This window comes from Microtus ochrogaster, chromosome 22 (assembly GCF_000317375.1).
Source record: "Microtus ochrogaster isolate Prairie Vole_2 chromosome 22, MicOch1.0, whole genome shotgun sequence".
Classification (NCBI taxonomy): domain Eukaryota; kingdom Metazoa; phylum Chordata; class Mammalia; order Rodentia; family Cricetidae; genus Microtus; species Microtus ochrogaster.
The window spans coordinates 24,920,720-24,942,855 of record NC_022023.1 but is presented as its reverse complement, the minus strand read 5'-3'; the positions used below and the strand labels follow the sequence as shown (position 1 = coordinate 24,942,855).

The following is a 22,136-nucleotide window of genomic DNA, read 5'->3' as shown; positions in this document are numbered from 1 at the left end:
AAGGAGCCTATCTCTGTTGGCATTTACACCTGAATAGCTCTGTCAGCTGGCGTTCCACCCACTGTGCCTGTGCTGGCTCCCAGTCTGGACCCAACTTAACAAAAACAGCAGCAAAATAACAGAAAAGTCCTCAACTATTAATTTTTTTTAAAAGAAAGCATCTTGAACTTTGGATTCCTTCAGTGAATTTTTCCATCGTGTAGAGTCCCTTTTAAAAACAAAAACAAAACCCTGGTTGAAACTGAGAAAATGATCATTTCCAGAATAATAATTGGATTCCTGTTGGCGATATGGAGCATCCGCACTTCTAATGCATTCCAGCAGAGTTGATACCTTTTTCCCTCCAGCAAATGCATTGCCTCTATCGCCTCCTCTGTCGCAAAACTCAGGAAAAATAAAAACCAGCAGAAGTCTGGAAATAACAAATGTTGTTTTCCTTGTGTGCGTTCGTGTGTGTGTGTGTGTGTGTGTGTGTGTGTGTGTGTGTGGTTTTTCAAGACGGTTTCTTTGTGTAACAGCCTTGTCCTGAAACTTGCTTTGTAGACCAGACTGGCCTTGAACTCACAGAAATCCGCCTGCCTCTGCCTTGTGCATACTGACATTAAAGGTATGCGCCATCATGCCAGGTAGCGCATGTGTATGGGTGTGTGCACGTTTAAAGTTATTTTTTGCAAAGGTACTCCAAACATACTAATTCAACAGTCACACTTTTTCCTAGGCACTTTTGGACTATCAGATAAAATAAGTTTGTACGTTCCATGTATTTTTGCAGGTGGTAGTATTTTACAGGTTGTCCAAAACCCTGGTTCTCTTGAGTCTTACGTAAACCAGGATTACGTTAATCAGGAACAATTGTGTTCTGCCATCCTGGATAATTTAAAAGTCTAACTGATTTTTTTTTTAATCATTGCTACATGCATTGGTAGAACAAGTATTTGGGAGGGAGTTGAACCCAGGGCCTTGAGCATGCTAGGCAAGCATACTACCTAAGTCATACTCCCAGCCTAGTAAAAGAAATACTTTCACTGCAGGATGGAGCCAGCACGTTGATTAAACAGAAAAGCCAATGATGGTGATTAACTGTTACACATACGCTAAAACAGCGGTTCTCGTTCTGTGGGTCATGACCCCTTGGCAGTCATATATCACCCATGAGGGACTGTGTTAAAGGGTCGCAGCGTTAGGAAGGTTGAGAACCATAAATGTTTAGCAGTCCCAAAGCATTCCGTGAAGAAGGGGCATAGCAGGACGACAGGAGTGGCAAGCAGAGGCCGTAAGGAGCTGTCTGAAGGTTACCTGTCTATAACTGTTGATGTCCGTGCTGTATTTAAAGTTTCTTTAAGAGCTGTAACCGATGAAGATGCAGCTGTGCATTCTGGAAGTTCAGTTCTGTTAAGATTGCGGCTAACGACGTCAAAGTCACCTTAGTTTATGTAAACTTCACTAATGTTCACACAGCGACAGAATTACCTAAGACACTTACATTTCTGAGGTATTCTCATTTGCGGTGGTAATTTATTTCATATATGGGATTATGGTAGAGGTCGTTGCAATAGAACTTAAGCTGCATACTTGCATATAGTGAAATAGTTAAGATTTCAGAAAGGGATGAATCTGGGGGCATTAAGTGGTATAAACAGGAAAAGAAAAAAGCTACAGTAAAAGTAAACCAGCTTCATAATTAGTCACAGAACTGAGGTGAGGCACATGTTTTCCATCCTGAAGGAAGAAAAGTAGACTGTGGACTCGTTTTTTCTTGTTGCTAATGGAGACGTGCTTCTCTTGGGGCAGTATGAAATGAGATATGACAGTTAGCAGAAGCGCTGCTCCAGAGAAGATTCTGGGAATGGTTTTTGCCAAGCTGGGGCTAGGCCGCCTTAGAGCAACTGATGTTACTGTTTATGGGAACAACGACGTGAGTAGGTGATACGTGCCCATAGTACACGTAGCCTCTGAATTCCATGGGTAGTCTGTAAGCACGGTTATCTTACACATTCATTAGTCTCTCAGCAAATGGTCTTGCTTTTCACAACAGAATTCATCGCAAGGCTTGTGTGCTCTGTTCTAAGTAGTAGTTTCCCTATGAGTGGCACTGTTCATTATCTTGACATAAGTATTTATGTGTGTAGAGGGGCTTTTTGCTCGGGCTATTAAAACACTGTACCTTTTGGACAAGTAATTCCACTAAAATCAAGATGAAGAGGCGACATAGGCTCACTCACAGCTCGAAGGCACTGAGTTTCTGGGGTGTGTGTTAGTGCTGAATTCACACCATTGATACAGATCTCTGGAGCATCACAGGTAGGTGTGTAATTGCCCCAAAATAGGCTCAACTGCTGGATTGAAGAGGTGTAGCCTAAGCAACAATGCTTGAGGCCTCCGCTATGAGCCCAGCCTTCACTTGATCATAACAACCCCCAGGTTGCCCCTATGGGACACAGGCCTGCCTTGTTAGGAAGTGAACAGCATTTAGGAGCCCACAATACTTCACATAACTCTGTGTACAGTAACAGGAACTGGAAATGGGGCTGTAAGCACGAACAAGCAGACGAGTTATAAATATAGAATACTCTCTTCAATTCCACTGTAGTTAGTCATGGAGAGACAGTGTGAGTTTTATAAACTTATAAGGAATATACAAACAGTTCCAAATTTAAAATAACTTAGAGTAATTTTTAAGCGTGTGAAGGGTATATTTTTCCATCTTGTCCATTTAAGCATGTGTGACAGGCAGTCATAAGTGATCCGCATCTTTATGTGCTCAAGCCTGCTGCTCAGGACTACAGGAGAGTCAGCGCTCTGCTGAGACCTCTTGTTTTTCTTCCTCTTTCAAGACATAAAAACTGTGTGTGTGCTGTGAGCTTTGTGGGAGAGAGAGAGACTCTCCAGCCATGAAGCAGCCCTGCTCTGTTGACCAAGGCTCATCAGCTTGGGGGTCCCTCCTGTCCTCACCCCAGTGCCAACCCTCCTCGGGTTTCATTTCTTGCCTATGCGTTTGAAATCTATATGTAGGGTTTGAAATGGGTGGAGAATAATATTTTAGGTGATCTAAAAGGACTCTGCAGCAGGTGTGAAGACATAATGCTGATAAAGGAGCATATGGTTCAGGTTCCCCCCACCAAAGCCTTCTTTTTTACTGTTGGCTGTTTCCCCTTTCCTTCCCTCTCTGCCATCTCTGCATACCTCCTGGGATGCAGTTTCAGTATCCGTTTGTCAGGAATTTCTACAGAAACCAAACGCATGTGCGTATGCGTTTGATTCTCTGACAGTGGTACAGGTAGCACGCAGAGTAGAGAAGAGAAGGACGCCACACTGCCGGTGACCCTTTCCGCGGGTGACCCTTTCCTCCACAGATGAAGCCACTGTGACAGTTCTGTCCGTAAAAGAATGACACAAGTTATTTGTGGCTAGAGTTAACAGGCCCTTCCTTTGAGTAAACCCGAAGATTGTGGGGGTGCAGATAGACCCTCCTCGGGCAGTGGTCTTTTCTGAACCCCAGTGTGGTCCACCATCCTTGCCTTTGATTTCTTTGCCCTTTTAAAACTTGTCAGTGTTTTTAGCATTTCTAATCAGAGTACCTGCGATGTTATCACCACACATTAATAGGAAGCCTCACTTCCCACAGTGGGAATCATGAAAGCCCAAATGTGTGAACCACAGTCGAAGGAAGGAAGTACTCAGAGATGCCACACTAAGGGTGAGCCTTGAAAGCCTTGTGTGAAATGGAAGGAGGAGGTCACAGGACCTGTTTGATTCCATTATGTAAAATACTTCTGGCAGGCAAATCAGTGAAGACAAGAGTAAGGTTGGGCATTGCCCAGCACTAGGGAGAGGTTAGGATGCTGGTTATGGTTTCCTGGGAACAATGAAAATATTCTAACATTGGTTGTGGTAGTATTTGCACAACTCAACGAAGGCACTTAAAACCACTAGGTTTTCTCCTTTGGATTGTAAAATATGTGAATTATATATCAATAGAGAGCAGAGATTAAAAATGTGCAGGAAGTTAAAGGCATTTTCGTAGCGCACAGTGAGCAGAAAAGCCGCTGAGCTCTTTCTGCTTTCTTGGCCTTTGTTATTCATTGAAATTTCCTGCTCTCCATCTTTGGGTCAGCAGCGCCTCTGTCTTCACTCTTCCTGCCCAGCTTTCTGGTTTGCGATGCTATTTATAACTTTCCCCCTTCTGGCTTCTTTGTTACCCCCTTTGCAGTGTTTGTTTTCCTATTTTCTCAATACTCTGCCCAGCACCGCTTGGTTCCTGAGGCTTTGGTGATCCCGTGGGCATTGTCAGTAGGCGATTGTTTCTTTTGCTCATTAATGAAATGTTCACAGATGCTTCTGCAGCTGAACTTTGTGGCTTACCTTCTGTCCTGGACTTCGAGATGCTGCTCGGTTATTTTCTCGGAGCATTCCAACTGTGCTCTCCCAAGGGTAGACACACTGAACTGTTCCCCCACTTTAGAAATTTCGTTTGGGGGAGATGCACACGTGCCACAACGTGTGTGTGGAAATTGGAGAACTATTTGTGGCAGTTGACTCTCCCCGTCCACCATGCGACCTCCAGGGATCAGACAGGCACCAGAATGACAGCCAGCACCTTGTCTATTGTGCTATCTCACTGGCCCTGATGAAAAGTTATTTTTCTTCCATAAAGTTTCAGTCTTACTGGATTGCATGAATGGATTAAGAGAATGCTTCTGTGTTGTGAATGGGTTTGAAAGCTTGGTAAGTAGTTCTTGAGTATGGCATGAGCTATGACTGAGCAAGGCTCTTGAAAAGAGGCCATGTGAGCATTTGAAAGTCTGAGCCTGATAAAGCACACTATTAAGTAGACTTCATTGGATAGAACTGACACTGAGGGACCCTCTACCCTTTTTGGGTCTTACTGGTCTGGTTCCCTGCTAACACAGTCATTTCATATCAGATAAGCCATGTTCATTGTGCATCTTCCAGTAGAGAAACTTCTGCTTCAGTGTGCAACTTGGCAATGACCCTTACAACTACCAACAGGATCCAGCCTTGTGTGCAGGCATGGTGGCACACACCTTTAATCCCAGTACTCTGGGAACAAAGACAGGAAGATCCCTGAGTTTGAGGCCAGCCTGGTTTATCGAAGAAGTTCCAGAATAGCAAGGGATACACAGAGAAAGCCTATCTTTTAAAGAAAAAAAAAAATTCAGCCTTTTAAATTTGTCATCGAAAAATGTCCTCAAGACTCCCATTGGCTGCAACTCAAAAAACAGAGAAATTGATGAGTTGGTACATATTATCTCTTTATTATCATTTGGGTGCTGGCCCCTTTTCCAGGTATGTGTTTCCTAAGCTTTGTCCTTCAGACTGAGGGAGGTACCTCAGAGAGTAGGAAATGGTGATAGGACTTGTGGTTTATTTCTTCCTGATTGGATGTGTGCTTAAAAAGAAAAGTAGCGTGAAAGCATCCCCTAGAACATGCCTTTCAGACAGCAGAGATGCATAGAGATGCCACCACACCACCATGGGGGACCTATGGGAAGGCAGCCATCATTGCCTGGGGACTCTGGATGTGATGTCCATCCTGAAGCCCAGCAGCCTGATGCCCTTGCGTGAGGTATTTAATCTCCCAGTTGTCTCCAATTTGGTCATCTACAAGTGAATGATTTCTACCCTGTGTGATTGTCAGGAGGATTAAATAATGTATATAAATAACATGCCTAAAGTATCATCGGGCACATTGGAAATAACACTGAAACTTAACTCTGTATTAATAAACAGACTTGTATTTTGCCTCTGTGGTATAAATTGGATTTATGTAAGAGAGACTCAATTAGCTATGATGGAAAAGATGACCTGGGAATTTTCAGTGATTAGAAGCCCAGAATGAGGCCACTGAGTATGGACGTGCCCTTGCTTTTCAGACCTGAGTCTGAAAACTTCTGATGAAGTTGCCTTGGGGTATGGAACACCAGAGTTGGTCCTTCGGTCTCAGCATATTCTACACTGTTGAAACTGCTTCTGTGCTGTTAGAATAGGGGTGCACATAGGGTCAAGAGAGCAGCATGCGTCCCCATGTGCCAAACCTTCATTAAGCACCTGGGGAATATGCTCTACAAGAAGGACTCTGCGTGGGGGAACCAGTTCAAGATCGGTGCTGTCCAATCATTGAGGGGCGCCGCCTGGAAAGCAGTTGGGCTTCTTTAGTGTTGCTTGAAAGCACTGTCTAGGGCTTTGTAGAGGTATCCGGAGTTAAGATGGGGACCTACCTGTAAACTTCCTCGTGACTCTGACTTTCTGTGACTTGCTGCCTAGAAAGCAAAACTTTGAAGGTTTGGGAAAGCAGAGAACAAAGCCAGAAAGGAGTAGTAGGAAGAAACAATGTGTGACTTGTTACCCCCTCTACATACACCTCAAGAGTCGAGAAACTCCCCCAAGTCTAGTTGCTACGTCTAGGGGTCTTCATTGGTATGAAGCCAGCCAGCCCCAAACGGAGTGGAGAACCCTTTGGAAGTCAATACGGAGAGCTCTCGTGGCTAGCATGCAAACAGATCAGAAAAGCATGAGGTCCTGTAACCAGCTTGCGATGCACCGGGAGTGTTCCGCGCAAGGGCGCTTTTTCTCTGGAAGGCCTTGATCTGTTACAGCCTTTCAGTTCAAATACAAACGGAAGTATTTTGGATTCTGACTTAAAATGACATCTCCTTTGGACCTGCCGTCAGTCCCTCCAGAAAAGGAGGTGTTTGGTTTGGTTTGGTTTGGTTTTTGGCATTAGACAGAGAATATTGTTGCCAGTGTGATTTTCTGTATGAATGTTTGAGACACTGGTTGCCACGTGAATGTTCTTTTGCTGTGTAACTGGCTGGATAGTGGCTACAATCCTCCAGGCTGACACTTGCTTCAGCATTTTTTTTTTTGAAAGTCTGTGGGTGCTTTCTAAGCAGTGAGACGTGGGGTTCTCCTTTAGACACTGCAAGGACCATAAGCATGTTAAGTTCTTGTCTTCCCTTTGAAGAAAGCATTCTCATTGCTTCTCGTCCTTATTTTCTGTCTCTTGTGTCTCCCTCCCTTGCTCCCTCCCCTCTGTGTGTAATAGCACTGTTTAGTTTTGCTTTATGATTTAAGCCTTTCCACTGAGCCTGCAGACCTTGCTAGATACAGTTCAGTGGCTGTTGGAGCCTGAGAAACTTTGGTCACCAGTGCTTTGTTCCTCTTTTGATGGATACTTGTCTTACTTGACATGCCTGATGGTAGATAATTTATAAAGAAAATACATTTATTTTTCATAGTTCTGGAGACTGAGAAGTTCAAGAACATGGCATCAGCCTCTACTGAGGATCTTCCTGCTGCATGGTGGCATGGCCAAGGCATTGCGTACTAAGCTTGCCTACTTCTTATGATAAAGCCACTACTGTCCTAATGATGTCCCATCCTCATGACTCCCAACTAAATCTATGGGAGAAGAAGAAAGGGAAGGAGAGAGGACAGATGACAGAGGAGTCTACATTTTTAGTTACTGGGCAGGATGCCTCCAAGGTCAGGCGCTAGTCCATTCAAGGCTTATCTGCACTCTCTTCCATAGACTGTTTGGTTGTAGTAAAGAAGTAAGAAAGGCTTCTTTGGAACTTGACAGCCAGGTCCTGTGCTACAGCCTGCAGACAGGTCTTCTGGGCACAGTTTTGAGCCTGGGGAAGCCCGTGGAAGTCCTAGGAGCAGGGTTCCAATGACTATGTGGATTCTTTCCCTGAGGGACTTACAGGCTGATACAAAAGTAGCTTTTTAACCCCAAACTAGAGTCTGGACTACAACTACATATGTTGCCTTTTGGATGCTCAGAGCCATACTCCCTGTGGGCTCGGACCACAGCACTTGTTCACTGCTGCTCACTCCCCAGCCTCTACTTTATCACCAGCCTTTCCCACCTTTTTTATATAATGCTTCCTTCCTGTTAGGCAGTTCCTGTTACCTTCTTCTTTCCGTGTTCGACTCAGAAGCTTTAACTTAAAACATCTTCAGGCCAGTTCTGTCCCTCAGCGGTTATTTGAGTTAAAATAAATTACACAGTTAAAACTTGTGTGGCCAAGGGACCCCTCTTTCCTTATGAAAAGTTGAGACTCCCATCTTCTGGCAAAGAACGCTAGCATCTGTACTTTGAAGATACAGTTTCTTAGAGCTTACAATCAGTAAAGAACTTACTGACACAAGCAGACAGGTTAAAAAGAAAGTAGAATTTAGTAAATGCAAGGATTCTGGGGAGGAAGAGAGTCAAAGGCCATTTTTTTTCTCCTAGAAATAGGAAGAGAAGGAGTTTTAAAATACGCACACTGACCCCGAACGTGTCTCTCTGGTCATTGACACAGGACGTGTTGTGGCTTTTGGGAGCTGTTTCAATAAGTTTTTGTTTTTGTTGTTTTATCCCTGTACAAATGAATTCCAAGGAATAGAATGGTCTCGTGAGCAAAATGAATTTGCTTTCCTGTGTGCATTGGTGTACAGCAGCTTCTGTTTCCTCTGTTTAAGGTCGAGCTGCTCTTTTAAGCATGCCCATGAGCTGCTCCTTAGGAGCCGGGGAAGAGGTCCCTCTTCTTTCCCCTATAGTGCTGTAATTGGAAATTTGGTTACTGCACTAAATTTTAAGTTTGGCACTCATATAGAGCAGCCATCCATCTGCTGGCGAGACGCTCTGCCCTGGGCTTTTCAAGAAATCCCTTAATAGTCCTGAACACTAATAATATTTATATACATCGAGATGAGACAAAATTTACAGCAGGCTTCTGAGGCTGGCTCCAGGGCTCTCTAATCCTGAATGTCCCTGTGTTCTCTTGCTGCCTCCCGGATCCTGTTTGCTAGAGAGAGGAACCACCACTTTCTTCCCGGTAACCACCACAGATTTCTGGAGTCTGTCCTCTAGCAAAAAGTCAGCTCTCCTCCATCTTCTTCTCTTCCTCTGCATACCCCTTTTTTATACCCCTACAGCATATTAGATGTGCGTTTGTTCTCAGTCGGCCTCACTCCGTGGTAAGGAGTCCATTGATCTGGCATCTGCTTTAAAAAGAATAGTTTCATCTGTAAGGACAGTGTTCTAACTTTACTCTCCTTGGTTGGGACAAAGTTCCCATCACAGGCATGGAACAGGATTCAACATGTTCTTTTTCTTTCTTTCTTTTCTTTTTTTTTTTTTAAGATTTATTTATTTTGTATACAGTGTTTGGTCTGCATGTCAGAAGAGGGCACCAGATTTCTTTACAGATGGTTATAAGCCACCATGTGGTTGCTGGGAATTGAACTCAAGACCTCTGGAAGAATAATCAGTGTTCTTAGCCTCTGAGCCATCTCTCCAGCCCAGCCTGACGACTTTCTAGGGTGAAAACCCCTGCCTAAACCTTAAGCGACTGCCTACTATCCACCAGTCAGTTGCCTGTGGTGCCTTTCTGAGCCAACCCCATTCTATTCCCAACAGCATCCCAGCCCATGTTTACATGGAGACCCTCTTGAGGAGTGGTCTTGATGCTCCGTCCCATCATCCTTCTGCTTTTCAGTGCCAGTGTTACCAGCTCTGACACTCAACGCATTAGGAACACCATGTGCCTCTCTCTACTCCTCCCTGCTTCCCTGCTGTGCTGTCCGTCCCTTGAACTCAGGGACTGCCACTGACCAGGTTTATACAGTTGCCTGGCACGCAGGTGTAGCGCACATCCAGTCAATACTCGGTGGATAAATAAAGGCAGAATGGATCAATTCACTTCTGTCACTGATGGATTATAAACTGAAATCAACACCAGCAACAACTTCAATGTTCGTTTAGACCTCAAACCTTGATGTAACCTATGCAACATGTATATTTAATTAAATAATCAAGCTATATCATCTTCAACTATGTCCTTTTTTATGTCTTTGAGTGAAAGAATCAGTAATAGTGTGTGAAACTAAAAACTTGGTAGGCTGAAAAATGAAATCCATTTTACTGTCTTCAAGATCATTGCTATGGTAGGCGGCGTCTATTCCAGCATTAGGGGCTCCTGCATACTTGTTATCCTTCCTCTCTAAATCACTGCTGGGGAGGGGATCGGAATATATACTAGACAGTGTTTTGTATGTGATTCAAGCATTCACGGGGGTCTTAGAATGATTCCTCATACAAAAAGAGGGCTGGAGACCATAGTGCCTTGTGCAGTGCTGGTTACCCGCATGGTCTCTATTTCTCTCTCTTCTCCTATGCCGTGGGCTCCCTTTTAACGGGCGTAGTCATCCCATGTTACAGATGAGAAAAGGGAAGGTCAGGGTTGTTAGAAGTTAATGGCTCATTCCTTAGCAAATCGGTTCATGAGAGAGAAATTACTTGGGTTGTGCTGTGTCCTTTCTCAGTGTGGGATTCACAGATGGCATTATCTGTACAGATTTCAGAGAAAGTGTGGCTTTCCTAGCCTGCCTCTGGGACACCGTTTAGTGCTGGTGGTGGCAGCAGATGACCTGGGGTGGCTGCGTCGCCCTTCTCACCGCCCTCTCCCCTGTTCCCACAGTGTGCCCAAGCGTGTGTGGAAAGCGAGCCTGCACCGAGAACAATGAATGTTGCCACCCAGAGTGCCTGGGCAGCTGCCATACACCCGACGACAACACCACCTGTGTGGCCTGCCGACATTACTACTACAAAGGCGTGTGTGTGCCCGCCTGCCCGCTGGGCACCTACAGGTTCGAGGGCTGGCGCTGTGTGGACCGCGATTTCTGCGCCAACATCCCCAACGCCGAGAGCAGCGACTCCGACGGCTTTGTCATCCACGACGGCGAGTGCATGCAAGAGTGTCCCTCAGGCTTCATCCGCAACAGCACCCAGAGGTCGGTGACTCTCGTTCCCCGGACACAGGAGTACTCTGTTGCATAGTCCATGAGGGTCGGAACCATCCAGAGAGGTTCATCTGATGGAGCTCCTGGAGGACACTAGCGAAGTTTATATTAGTGAGAATCCTGGTGTGGCTGGTTCTCTGTTTTCGTGTTTTGTTGACTGGCTTTGTCTTTTTTAAAAAGTGCCTTGCTAGCACTAGAGAGAAAGAATTAGCCGGGCAGTGGGTATGCCGGAGGTAGAGGCAAATGGATCTCTGTGAGTTCGAGGGTAGCCTGGTCTACAATAGCTAGTTCCAGGACAGGCTCAAAAGATACACAGAGAAACCCTGTCTCGAAAAACATACATACATACATACATACATACATACATACATACATACATACATACATACATAGAGCTATTAACCTGCTGGCAAGGTGTCCATTAGATAGATAGATAGATAGATAGATAGATAGATAGATAGATAGATAGATAGATAGATAGATAGATAGATAGATAGAAAGAAAAAATTAGCCCGGTGGCCAAGTGTCAGGATACCCCTGCTCCCTGTGCACCTGCAGAGCTGAAGTCTGAGAAGTGGCAGCTGTTAACTACAGACTCTCCTCCCCAGCTTGCTACTGTAGCCCAGTGAGAGCTTTGACACTGTGAGAGGGAAAGAGGGAGACAAGTCCTCACCGGCGCTTGTGCAGCTCAGGGACAGTCTCCCACTCCTCCCTAGAAGCCTGATCTCTAGACATAAACTAGTAGTCAGGCCATGTGTCTGCCAGACCTCCTCCTTCTGAGCTCTACCCCTTTGGTGCCCGCTCTCTTTCCGTCCTGGATGCTGAGGTTTCACTGAGGAAACAAAGATGTTTCTATTAGATAAGTGCTCTGTCTACAAACTTGCCGGGGGGCTAGTGTTCTTGAAAACAGGATGTTATAACTCTGGTGACAAAGGGCAATCAGAAACCTGGAGTTGCTATTCCCATCCTGCACAGAACACAGGAACACAGGGCTTGGGGGAAGGTTGTCACTCTTGCCCTGCCTCCTATGCTGTAAACACAGATACACTTCTGGCTTCCTCAAAATAGAGCTAGGAGGCTCTGAATGCAGCTCATGCTTGGCTGTGGGAGATCCTCAAACCAGTCCCCAGCCTGTGGGAAATCCTAGGTCCAGAACCCCATCCTGTGGGGGGAAGATTTTAGACCCAGACCCCAGCTTTTAAGAGAGGCCTAGAATCCAGTCCCTGGCACATAGAAGGCCTGCAGTCCAGTTCCCAGCGTGGCTAACAATTCTGCAAGTGCAAAATGTCTGGTTTTGCTGGTCACCTTTTATAAAAGATAATCCATCACATCTTCAGTAAGAGGATTCCATTTCTGTTGTAGTATTCGGAAATGTCTCTATAATATATAATATGTTTTATATATAATAAATCAAAGATTGTATTTTCTTTCATAATGCTAAGAAGTAAAACAAATTTCTACCTGTCCAATTAGAACACTAATATTATAACAGTAAAAAGGAAAGGATTTTAAACTATTTAAAATAAGTAATCCAGGGACTATAATGACACAGAATTGTATAAAACGGTCTACCAACAATAAGTCTGCCATATTTTACTCATGTGTCGGCAGTTTCTGTTAGTCAGCTTCTGTTTCTGTGACAAAATGCTTTGATTAAAAAAAAGGAGAGAGAGAGAGAGATTGAGAGATTGAGCAGGGCCATGGTGGCACATGCCTTTAATCCCAGCACTCAGGAAGCAGAGACAGGTGGATTTCTGTGAGTTCAATGTCAGCCTGGTGTACAGAGTAAGCTCCAGGCCAGCCAGGGCTACACAGAGAAACCCTATCTTGGAGATAAGGAGAAAAAAAAGATGATGATGATGATTGGTTTTAGCTCATGGTTTTGGATGTTTTTGGTCCAAGATTGATTGGTTTCATTGCTTGTGGGCATGTATCAAGGACTGACAGACCTCCCAGAAGGCCCTACCTTTATCAAGCCAATGAGTAAGCTATTAAAGGATGGGCCTTTGAGGGCACTCTAGATCCAAGCAGTCACAGTGTTAGGAAATAAAACTGATGTACTAGTCCGCATCTTGAGACAAAGACCAGTGTTTGGCAGCAGGCAGCTACTCAGCCACAATCTGCCTTCCTTGGGGGACTGGGAGTGGCCAAGGATAGCTAGCTGGTCGGTGAGCTCACTGTGGTATCATCTTTGACCTGTCATTTTATTTCCTCTCTCTTCTCACAGGCATTCAGCTGTGCTGCAACACACAGTAGAGTGCTAGGTATTCCTAGAAGTTGGTTCTCCTTCCCTGCAGTGCGGTCTTAAAGCACCGGGCCATTGCCCCCTGCCCATTCTCACAGTCTTTTCCATTGTAAAGTAAAACACCACCAAGACACAGTAGCCGTCCTTGTCTCAGCCTTAGAAGCCTGTGTAGCACTCACCTGAAGGTGTTTCTAAAAATGCTGTTTATACTTTGTCGGTACCAGAGTGAAGTTTAGGAAACTTAGACTGTAAATATGTAATCAGAACATGTCCTTATAAAACATTTATAAGCGCTAGATGATACCTAGACATTTTAACAAAGGGGGTTGTGGTTCAGATTTTTCTGTTTGAATAAAAAATGGGGGAGGAACAAGCATGGCATTACCTTACAGCCCAGTCATGTTGGCCCTGAGCGTTTACTGCATGACTTCTTTCGTGGTAGCACCAGGAAGTGAGGACAACTCAGATGCCCTATAAGAGGCAGTAAAGTGTGCTGTGTTACATCCGCCCATGGAATATTACTCAGCAATGAAAAGATTGAGGTTCAAGGATATTAGGCAGTGTGAAGTACACCAATCTCAGAAATCATGTACTTTATAATTATATTTATGTAATGATCCCCAATTAAAGGTGGGGAACAGTCTAGCAATTCTCAGGAGTTAGGGATAGTGAGGTCTGGGTTAGGCAGAGGTTAGCTATAAATGGGTAACAGAAGGGAGGATTTTGTAGTGTTGGAGTTGCCCTGGATCTTGATTGCTGTGGGGATTTTGAAAACCTATCTAGACAGATGGAAAAATACACAGAACCCCCACGAGTGGTTGGATTCTTGATTTTAATTACTGTATTATCATTGTGTGTGATGTAACAACAGTTCTGGAAGTTGGAGAAAGGGTACATGGGTACTCTGTACTGTCTTTGCAACTCTGTGTATGAAGCTGTAGTTATTTCAGTGTGTTTTAGGGGGAGCTATATTGGTGTGTAGTTAAATTAGAAAAACACAACACAAAGAAAGTTCAGAAGAGGGGCTGGAGAGATGGCTCAGTGGTTAAGAGCACTGGCTGCTCTTCCGGAGGTCCTGAGTTTGATTCCCAGCAACCACATGGTGGCTCACAACCATTCATAATGAGATCTGGTGCCCTCTTCTGGGGATACACGCTGGCAGAACATTGTATACATAATAAATAAATCTTTTTTTAAAAAAAGAAAAAAGAAAAAAAGTTCAGAAGAAAGCCCCTCCCCAGACAAGAAATGTGAACCATCTTAGTCTCCCTTCTATTGCTATGATAAAACGCCATGACCAAGGCAATTTATAAACATATATGTTTAATTTGGCTTATGGTTTCAAAGGCTAGAACCCAGGATATGGAGTGTGAGGGGACGCTGAGAGTTCAGCTTGAGTCTTTGGAACCTTCAAAGCCGACCCCTCCCCAGTGACACCCTCCTCCCACAAGGGCACACCTCCCCATCCTTCCTCAACAGTTCTACCCACTAGGGGCTGAATGTTCAAATACATGGGTCCATGGGGGCCGTTAATATTCAGACACCACAAGATGTTGCTTGTGGTATTATGGAAAACCAACTGTCCCCTACTTTGACTAGCTCAGTCCAGTTCCCAAGGACCCTCTGAAAACCTCAACCACACTCTCCTAACCAGAAATAGAAAGAAGATACCAGAGGACTATTGGTCACCTGTAAGCTTTTAAACAAAAGTAAATTGTGTAGTATTTTTGAGAGAGGATGAAGGACTTTAGTAAAAGCAGCTCTAATTTTACACTGATTTTCTTTCTCTGCATGAAGTTTTCATAGGCTCATTTAAGAACAATAATTTGAATGTAATGTTATGCCACACACCCCCAGTTTGTATCATTTGGTTCATTCAGAAATCGACCCAGCTTCACAGCCCTGATTCTGTATACAGCTAAGATCTCAGAAAGTGTAGCCTCAGGCTTAGCATTTTCTTTGCTGTTTCCTAAATGATGCTCTGTAAGCGGGGAGCACACCACTCCTTCTGGCTCCTGGTGGTGTGTGGCACTCAGGGTAGCATTGGGACCAGGACCTCATTATAGAGCGGAGGAAGTTCCTGGCTTTTATTGTATGTGCAGCAAAACAACATTTGGATCAATTTACAAGTTTCTGCAGAGCACTGTCAAGTATAATCTCACTTGTGCCTTAGCAAAAAAAGAATGGGCCTGCAGTGTGCCTCGTGCCTGTTGGAATCCCTCCCTAGGCTTTATGCACCCTGACGTTGGGAATCTGACACTGCTATCTATTCCCTGCCTGTGCCAGTTTTCCCAGCCTCCTCTGGTGTGCAGGCCAGGGTCTCATCAGATAGCAGCTCCATTTTTTCCAGAGCCCCAGAATGCCTTTCTGTGAGTCTGTCTCTCCCACATGGACCAGCTGGCTCCCCATTCACGAGCCTATGATACCCACATGCTTCTTGCATGGATCATGTATTTTGTCTAAAAACAAGCAACATGCGTTCCTCCTCCTCCTTGGTATGTGTTCCCTTCTTGTGGTTGCAGCTTGAATGGCTAGGCCTGTGGAGGGATTCTGTGTGATCACTTGGATGCTTCAGAACGGTTCCCTCATGAAATGCCGTTGTAGTAACAGACAAAAGGCCTTCTTACTTTTCTGTCTTTTTATGTAGGGAAGATAAGCTCAATTGTGTGATTTTGGTCTACTCTCTCTTCCACAGCATGTACTGTATCCCCTGTGAAGGCCCCTGCCCCAAAGTCTGTGGCGACGAAGAAAAGAAAACAAAAACCATCGATTCGGTGACGTCGGCTCAGATGCTCCAAGGTTGCACCATCTTGAAGGGCAACTTGCTTATCAACATCCGGCGAGGCAGTAAGTATTCCACCCCACCAGACCAGTGGCTGGATCCCTTGGTTTACTGTATTGTTACTCTGTCCCTTAGTCACAACCAAAATACAGGCTTAGGAAAACAGCGTGGGATGTAAGTAAGCCTCTTGTGTGACGTCTCTCCCGTGAGTTTCCTGAAAGATAAAGCCCAGATTGAAAGGCAGCCTGTGTCTGAGCCCTTCTCCCAGAGTTTATTCCTGTAGAGAGGATTAACCCTCATCTTTCTGTTAGCCACGTCTTACGCAGGAGAGGCCCATCCTGACACACACACAAACCTCAGCAGACACGGACGGATCAGACCCGTGAGTCAGCCTGCTCGAGCTGCCACTGAGTCCACACATCAGTGAGCCCAGAGAGTTTGGCCTGCTTGCGTCTGTTGAGACTGAGCAAAGGGAAGAATTTACCAATCTGAGTTTTTAAGAAGTCTTAAAGAATGGTGGGTCTCCTGGCTTACTTCTGAGAGTTAGAAAGATATGCTGTTGTGTGTGCAGTGATTTTTTTTTTTACTCTTTGACTCTTTACTCTTCTACTTTTTTGATTCTTTGGGGGGCCCACCACCCACTTCCAAATAAATCACACATGGATGCTTATTCTTAGTTATGAAAACCCGGCCTTAGCTTGGCTTGTTTCTTTCCAGCATTATCTTAACTTACATTATCCCAACTGCCTTTTCCCTCGGGGCCTTTTCCTTTATACCTTTCTTTACTTCTCCATGGCTTGCTGTGTAACTGGCCCCTAATGTCCTCCTCTTCTTGTTCTGTCTTGCTCCTACGTCTCTTCCCAGATTTCTCTTCCTATTTATCCTCTCTGCCTGCCTCGCTATTAGCTGTTCAGCTCTTTATTAGATCAATGGGTGTTTCAGACAGGCAAAAAAAAATCACAACTTCACAGAGATAATCAGATGTGGCCTAAACAAAATACACCTTAGAATAATTTTGCACAACAGTGTGCCATCCACCACTCAAGCTTCAGTCCAAGCCCTTGCCGCCTCCCTTTCACTTGCAATAGAGACAGTGTTCGTGGTGCACTGTTTCAGAATTGCATCCATGGACATCAATTCCCATCAGTGGCAGCACAACCCCGCAGTCTTCTCCCCTCTGGCCTTTTTCGTGGCGGTGGTGAGGGGATTGGTTTTTCGAGACAGGGTTTCTCTGTGCAGCCCTGGCTGTCCTGGACCTCGCTCTGTAGACCAGGCTGGTCTAGAGCTCACAGAGATCCACCTGCCTCTGCCTCCCGAGTGCTGGGATTAAAGATGTGCACCTCCACTACCCAGCTTCTCCTGTCTAGTCTTTGACTGGCAGAGAAAGGCCCCAGATACACCGCCTTCAGTGTATCTGACACTGGGGCCTCTGGGTTGAGCTACTGAGAGTTTCATAGGTAGGAAACTATGGGCAGAAGAATTTTTATTGTCTTAATCTGTATTGGTAAATCTTTAGGAGAAAGTTTTTTACTGCTTGAAAGGAAGGTGGTTTATTAATTAATTAATTAATTTTGTGGATGTCCTTTCCCTAAGTATTTGTTAAATGAGTAAATTCTATTCTTGAGTGCGGAGATAATAGATATAGATAATCATTTGTTTCACAAGCCCTTAGTTTTTATTACCCACCCCGTACGTGTCCACCTTGGAAAGGACCGTGTTCGCCACACAAGAACTATGACCCTTATGATAGCACTAACCATGTTGTGTTCTTCTTGCTCATACTAGATTTACTGATTTTTTTTTTAAAGTTTATTCATCCCTGGGATATATGACTTTTAAAATGCATGAACCCTATTGTTTTATTTTTTCCTGTCCTGTTCTGGGTGATAAATGTGATTGGTAAGTTCAGTCCATGAAGAAGTATTACCTGCCAGGTGGGCAGTGGTGGTGCACACCTTTAATCCCAGCACTAAGGAGGCAGAAGCGGGTGGATCTCTGGGAGTTCCAACGATAACCCAGAGCACTTACCTTGCGGACATGCTGAGGTCCTAGGTCACTTGCGAGGGAACAAAGCACACAGAATTAGCTGCAGCCACTCTTTCCAGGTTGAACATCCCTTGCCATTGAGGGTAAGGCTTTGTCCTCTGCTCTCTTATTTGTATCAAACCAAAGTAGAATCTTCCACTAAATCAACCTTCACAAATCACATACAGTCAAGTCCCATTCAGTGGACCTGGCCCCATTTATTATCGTCTTAGATTTTTGTCATGAGCTGAACCGAAGTTTATGTTTCTTATTGACTATGCGAAAGGTGGGCAAGCAAGATAAAAGAAAATTCACTGTTTCTGGGTCCTGTTGTGATAGTGACTTCGCTGCCTGTTTTCTCGTTACAGAAGTAATTGTGAGCAGAGTAGAAAACTTAGATACAGAAATTATTTCAAAACAAACAAAACAAAACTACTTGCAGGCCAGGTATAGGTGGCGCCCAAGGAGGAGAGACAGGGAGGGCGGTCAGGAGTTCAAGGTCATCTTCAGACACGTAGTTCAAGGGCAGCCTAGGTACAAGAAATCCTGTCTCAGTGCTGGAAAAAGACAAAAGAAACAGTTCCCTGCAGCCATCATTGCCGTAACATCGGAGTTGCTTTCTTCCCTCCTTGGATGGAGTCTTTAACTGTAGATCCCCAAATCTTAGGAACTCCAGATACAGCGAAGACTGTTCCCACCGAGACTGGGAAAGGTTTGCCCAGTCCTGCCATGGCACTGTTGAAGCAGGCTGCCTATCGCAGAGCACATTTAAAAGACGGTCCCTCCGTTTGTCAGCTGGGGCTAATTAGCAGCCTGGCATTTCTGATTTCACATTCTGTTAATCAGCTTGGCAGCTGCAATATCCACCCTCCTAGAAATCTGCTTTCCCGCCTCAGAGGCCTCGTCCCAGCGTGGCTATGGAAAGTGGAGACTGTGTGTATTTGACAGGGACCATTGGTCCCACGCCAGCTTTCTCACCCAGATCCCCCAAACAAGACCTGCTTTGCGTTTTCCTCCACACCGCTGTGTCTGAATCCAACTATAATATGCCACCTGACGAGAGGAACTCTCAGTGACACAGACTCCTCTTCCTTTAGATAACATTGCCTCAGAACTGGAGAACTTCATGGGCCTCATCGAGGTGGTGACCGGCTACGTGAAGATCCGCCATTCCCATGCTTTGGTCTCCTTGTCCTTCCTGAAGAACCTTCGCCTAATCTTAGGAGAGGAGCAGCTGGAAGGGTAAACCTTCTATATTCTCCTTTTATGAGTGGGTGTGCTTTTTTTCTCCTTTTTACATTTTAATTGTGTGTGTATGTGTGTGTGTAAATGAGTGTGTATGTACATGTGCATGCACACGCGTGCACCTACCTGACATAGGTAGGTCTTTCTCAGTCATACTTCATCCTCTTTTTGAGACTGTCTCTCACTGAGCCAGGCGCTCACCAGTTTGGCCAGACTACCTGACCAATGAACCTCAGAAACCGCCTGGCTCCACCTCCCAGGTGTTGAGATGCCTGGTGTGTTAGGTGGATTCTGAGGACAGAACTCGGGTCCTCCTGCTTGTGCTGCAAGCGCTTGACCACCTGACCATCTGGGCCGTCTCCTTCTCAAATAGAGAAGCATAATGGCTTGCCAAGTATGGACAGTTTATTTTGTTACCAAGATATTTCAACTTGCGGAGTTTGTGTGTTGGTTAGTTTACAGCATCTGTTTATTGACTAGCTTGCAGGGTTTGTATTATTGATAGAAACTTTGCCTTCTGCACAAAAACGCTTTTCGAGCTGGGTTCTAAAGCAACCATGGTTTCTTGGCAGAGAATAGAAGCTGCTGTTTCCTGCGTGTGTTCACAGCTTCTCTCCAGCCTATGTGCACCTCCGCTGGCTCCTCTGGACATGTAATACGACTCTGGTGTGGCTCTTAGGTCAATGCTTTGAAATTTTATAACTATCAATTAAGGAATAAACAAGAAAGTGATAGGAGCATCCTGGGAATGCTTGTCCTTGCTCGTGTGTCTGGTTCATGTTGTAGCTGGAGGCTGTCTTTGTAGCCTCCAGTTTTTCTCAGACCAGCTCTGTCCTAAATTCTGTCTCCTGACATGGCCAGACAGTGAGCAGCTCACCCTGTCCTTGAAAGGCACACTGTCTTTCCACTGGGAACAGAAAGTTCAGAAATCATCTTCTTCCTTGCAAATCCAAGGCAGGTGCCAGGCACCCAGCCCACAGTGTCCCAGTCATTCCTGGGCTGTTAGTTCCTGATCACTGATAGTTCATTATTGGTTGTGTGCAATTTTAGAATGATCTGGAATTCAGTCTTTTTCATTATTTGCACCAGCAGCTCTGTGTTCTGGAATCCCTGGCATCGGTAAGCACTTCTTCTTTGGCAGATTAGTAGCTGTCACATTTGCTAGTTTCTTAAGGATATACACTTCCCCCCTTTTCTCAGACTGAGCAAGTGATAGTCATAGAGGACAGGAGGCTTTATTTTTATTAGGATTATTATGTGGTATCTTGTTATGAGTTAACTGAAAGTATCATGCACTTAGATATAGCAGAAAATTGAAAGCCGGGTTTCCAAGAATATTTGTAGTAGCGTGTCTTTCATTATTTGAAACTTACATGTGAGGTACCGGCCAAGTCTTGATAAGGATGCTTGTGTTTGGGAAGCTTCTCTGGAAAGCTTAGGGCCCCGCCCTGCTGGCAGCGTTTTAGAAAGTAGGGGAGGCCTGGAGGCTGCTGCCTAGAGGCTGTGTCTGTCTAGGACCCTTGAGATTCTTAATAGTCTTTAGTAGTAGCTTTTAGTAGTCTTTAGCAGTAGCTTTCTCCGGTCTGCCTTTTCTTCAGCTGTGATGAACTCCCAGGCTCTGTTTGTTTGAGAGGCCACCTGTTTTCTCTCCTTGGCTGGATTGGTCTCAGCCCCTTCACTTCTCCCTCATTCAGTGAAGGAAAGTATGGGCTGTGATAGCAGACAAACAGAAGGCGCAAAGCACAACTTTCAAAGAATCTCAGGGCAAAGAAAAGAAGGTGCCCTGGATGTGAATCTGGTGGGCGAGGGTCAGGCAGGCTCCTGAGGAGAGCTGACAGCGAAGACTGCCCGCCCTCTGGAACTGGAGGAGCATGGGGGCAAAGACAGATAGTCGGGAAGAGGCAGGCAAAGAATGCCATCCTGGGCCTGTCTTCCAAACAGCTCTGGGGCGGTGGGCGGTGGGCGGTGGTAGGATTGCAGGCGGAGATGCTGCACACAGGTGTGGAGGTGTCATTTAGGTAAGCCATGGGACATGCTTGGCTTTGGAGAGAGGAGCGTTAGAGATGTCTGACATTTAGTTTCAGGGTGCTTTCCTTGTAAGCCAAGGTATCCTTCTCCCCAGTGTTTCCCAGAACGTGTGATGCGTTACAGTTGTGGGGGAAGGGAAGTCCTGCTATGCCTCACCCCAAATCAGTCAGTAAACCCGGGGTAGGGAGAGTTGCAGGTTTAAGCTTGAGTACTTTTTTTTTTAAGTATTTCTATATACTTTTGGCACATCCATGGCAAGGACTAGAAATGACGACTTTATCCCTATAATTATTCTAATATATATATCCATCCATCCCCAGGCCACTTGTGATTTTTTTTAAGCATCCTTGCTTCAACTCATTATTGAAGGAATCTATTTGTTGAGCCTCTCATATGGCTAGTGAGAGCAAAATAAATGCTTCCATTTAGTTCAGGATGATTCTGAAGCCTTTTGTTTTGATGGAAAGGTGAACATTGCCCGTGAGGTACCCTTCAACCTCAGCTGTGTGAGGAAACACCGCAGTCCCTCTTACATAGCCTTCTGAGCAGCCCCCATGGAACACGGTAGTTTATCTGGAGAGTAGTTCCTGGGTTTTCTTTCTGAGCCTTCTTAACCTGGGTCATGCATGTTCATGATGAGTCATTTCTGTAAGCTGATTTCCGGGCTGGCGACAGGTGAAGCAGAATTCTACCTGAACACAGATCAGAATGGGCAGCCAGAGAACGGTACCCAGGTAGCAGCAGGACCCTTTGGTTTTTCCAGAAGGCCTCAACCATCACTCACTCTGTAATGTGGCACATCTCTAATGCCAACGTTAGATAATAAGAATGTCACGGGAGAGCTCCCACGGTCCCAATGAGGAGCAGAAGGAGGGAGAACATGAGCAAGGAAGTCAGGACCACGAGGGGTGCGCCCACCCACTGAGACAGTGGGGCTGATCTATTGGGAGCTCACCAAGGCCAGCTGGACTGTGACTGAAAAAGCATGGGATAAAACCG

At 45.2% G+C, this 22,136-nt stretch overlaps 1 protein-coding gene across 1 annotated transcript in view; it reads left to right on the top strand.

The window, feature by feature from the left end:
• The window catches only part of Igf1r (insulin like growth factor 1 receptor), a 277,878-nt gene that overhangs the window by 194,430 nt on the left and 61,312 nt on the right, over window positions 1-22,136 (top strand). Inside the window, exons 3-5 of the mRNA XM_005357770.3 lie at window positions 10,491-10,803; window positions 15,753-15,904; window positions 18,962-19,106. Coding sequence (XP_005357827.1) covers window positions 10,491-10,803; window positions 15,753-15,904; window positions 18,962-19,106 — 610 coding nt within the window. The remainder of the gene's footprint in view (window positions 1-10,490; window positions 10,804-15,752; window positions 15,905-18,961; window positions 19,107-22,136) is intronic.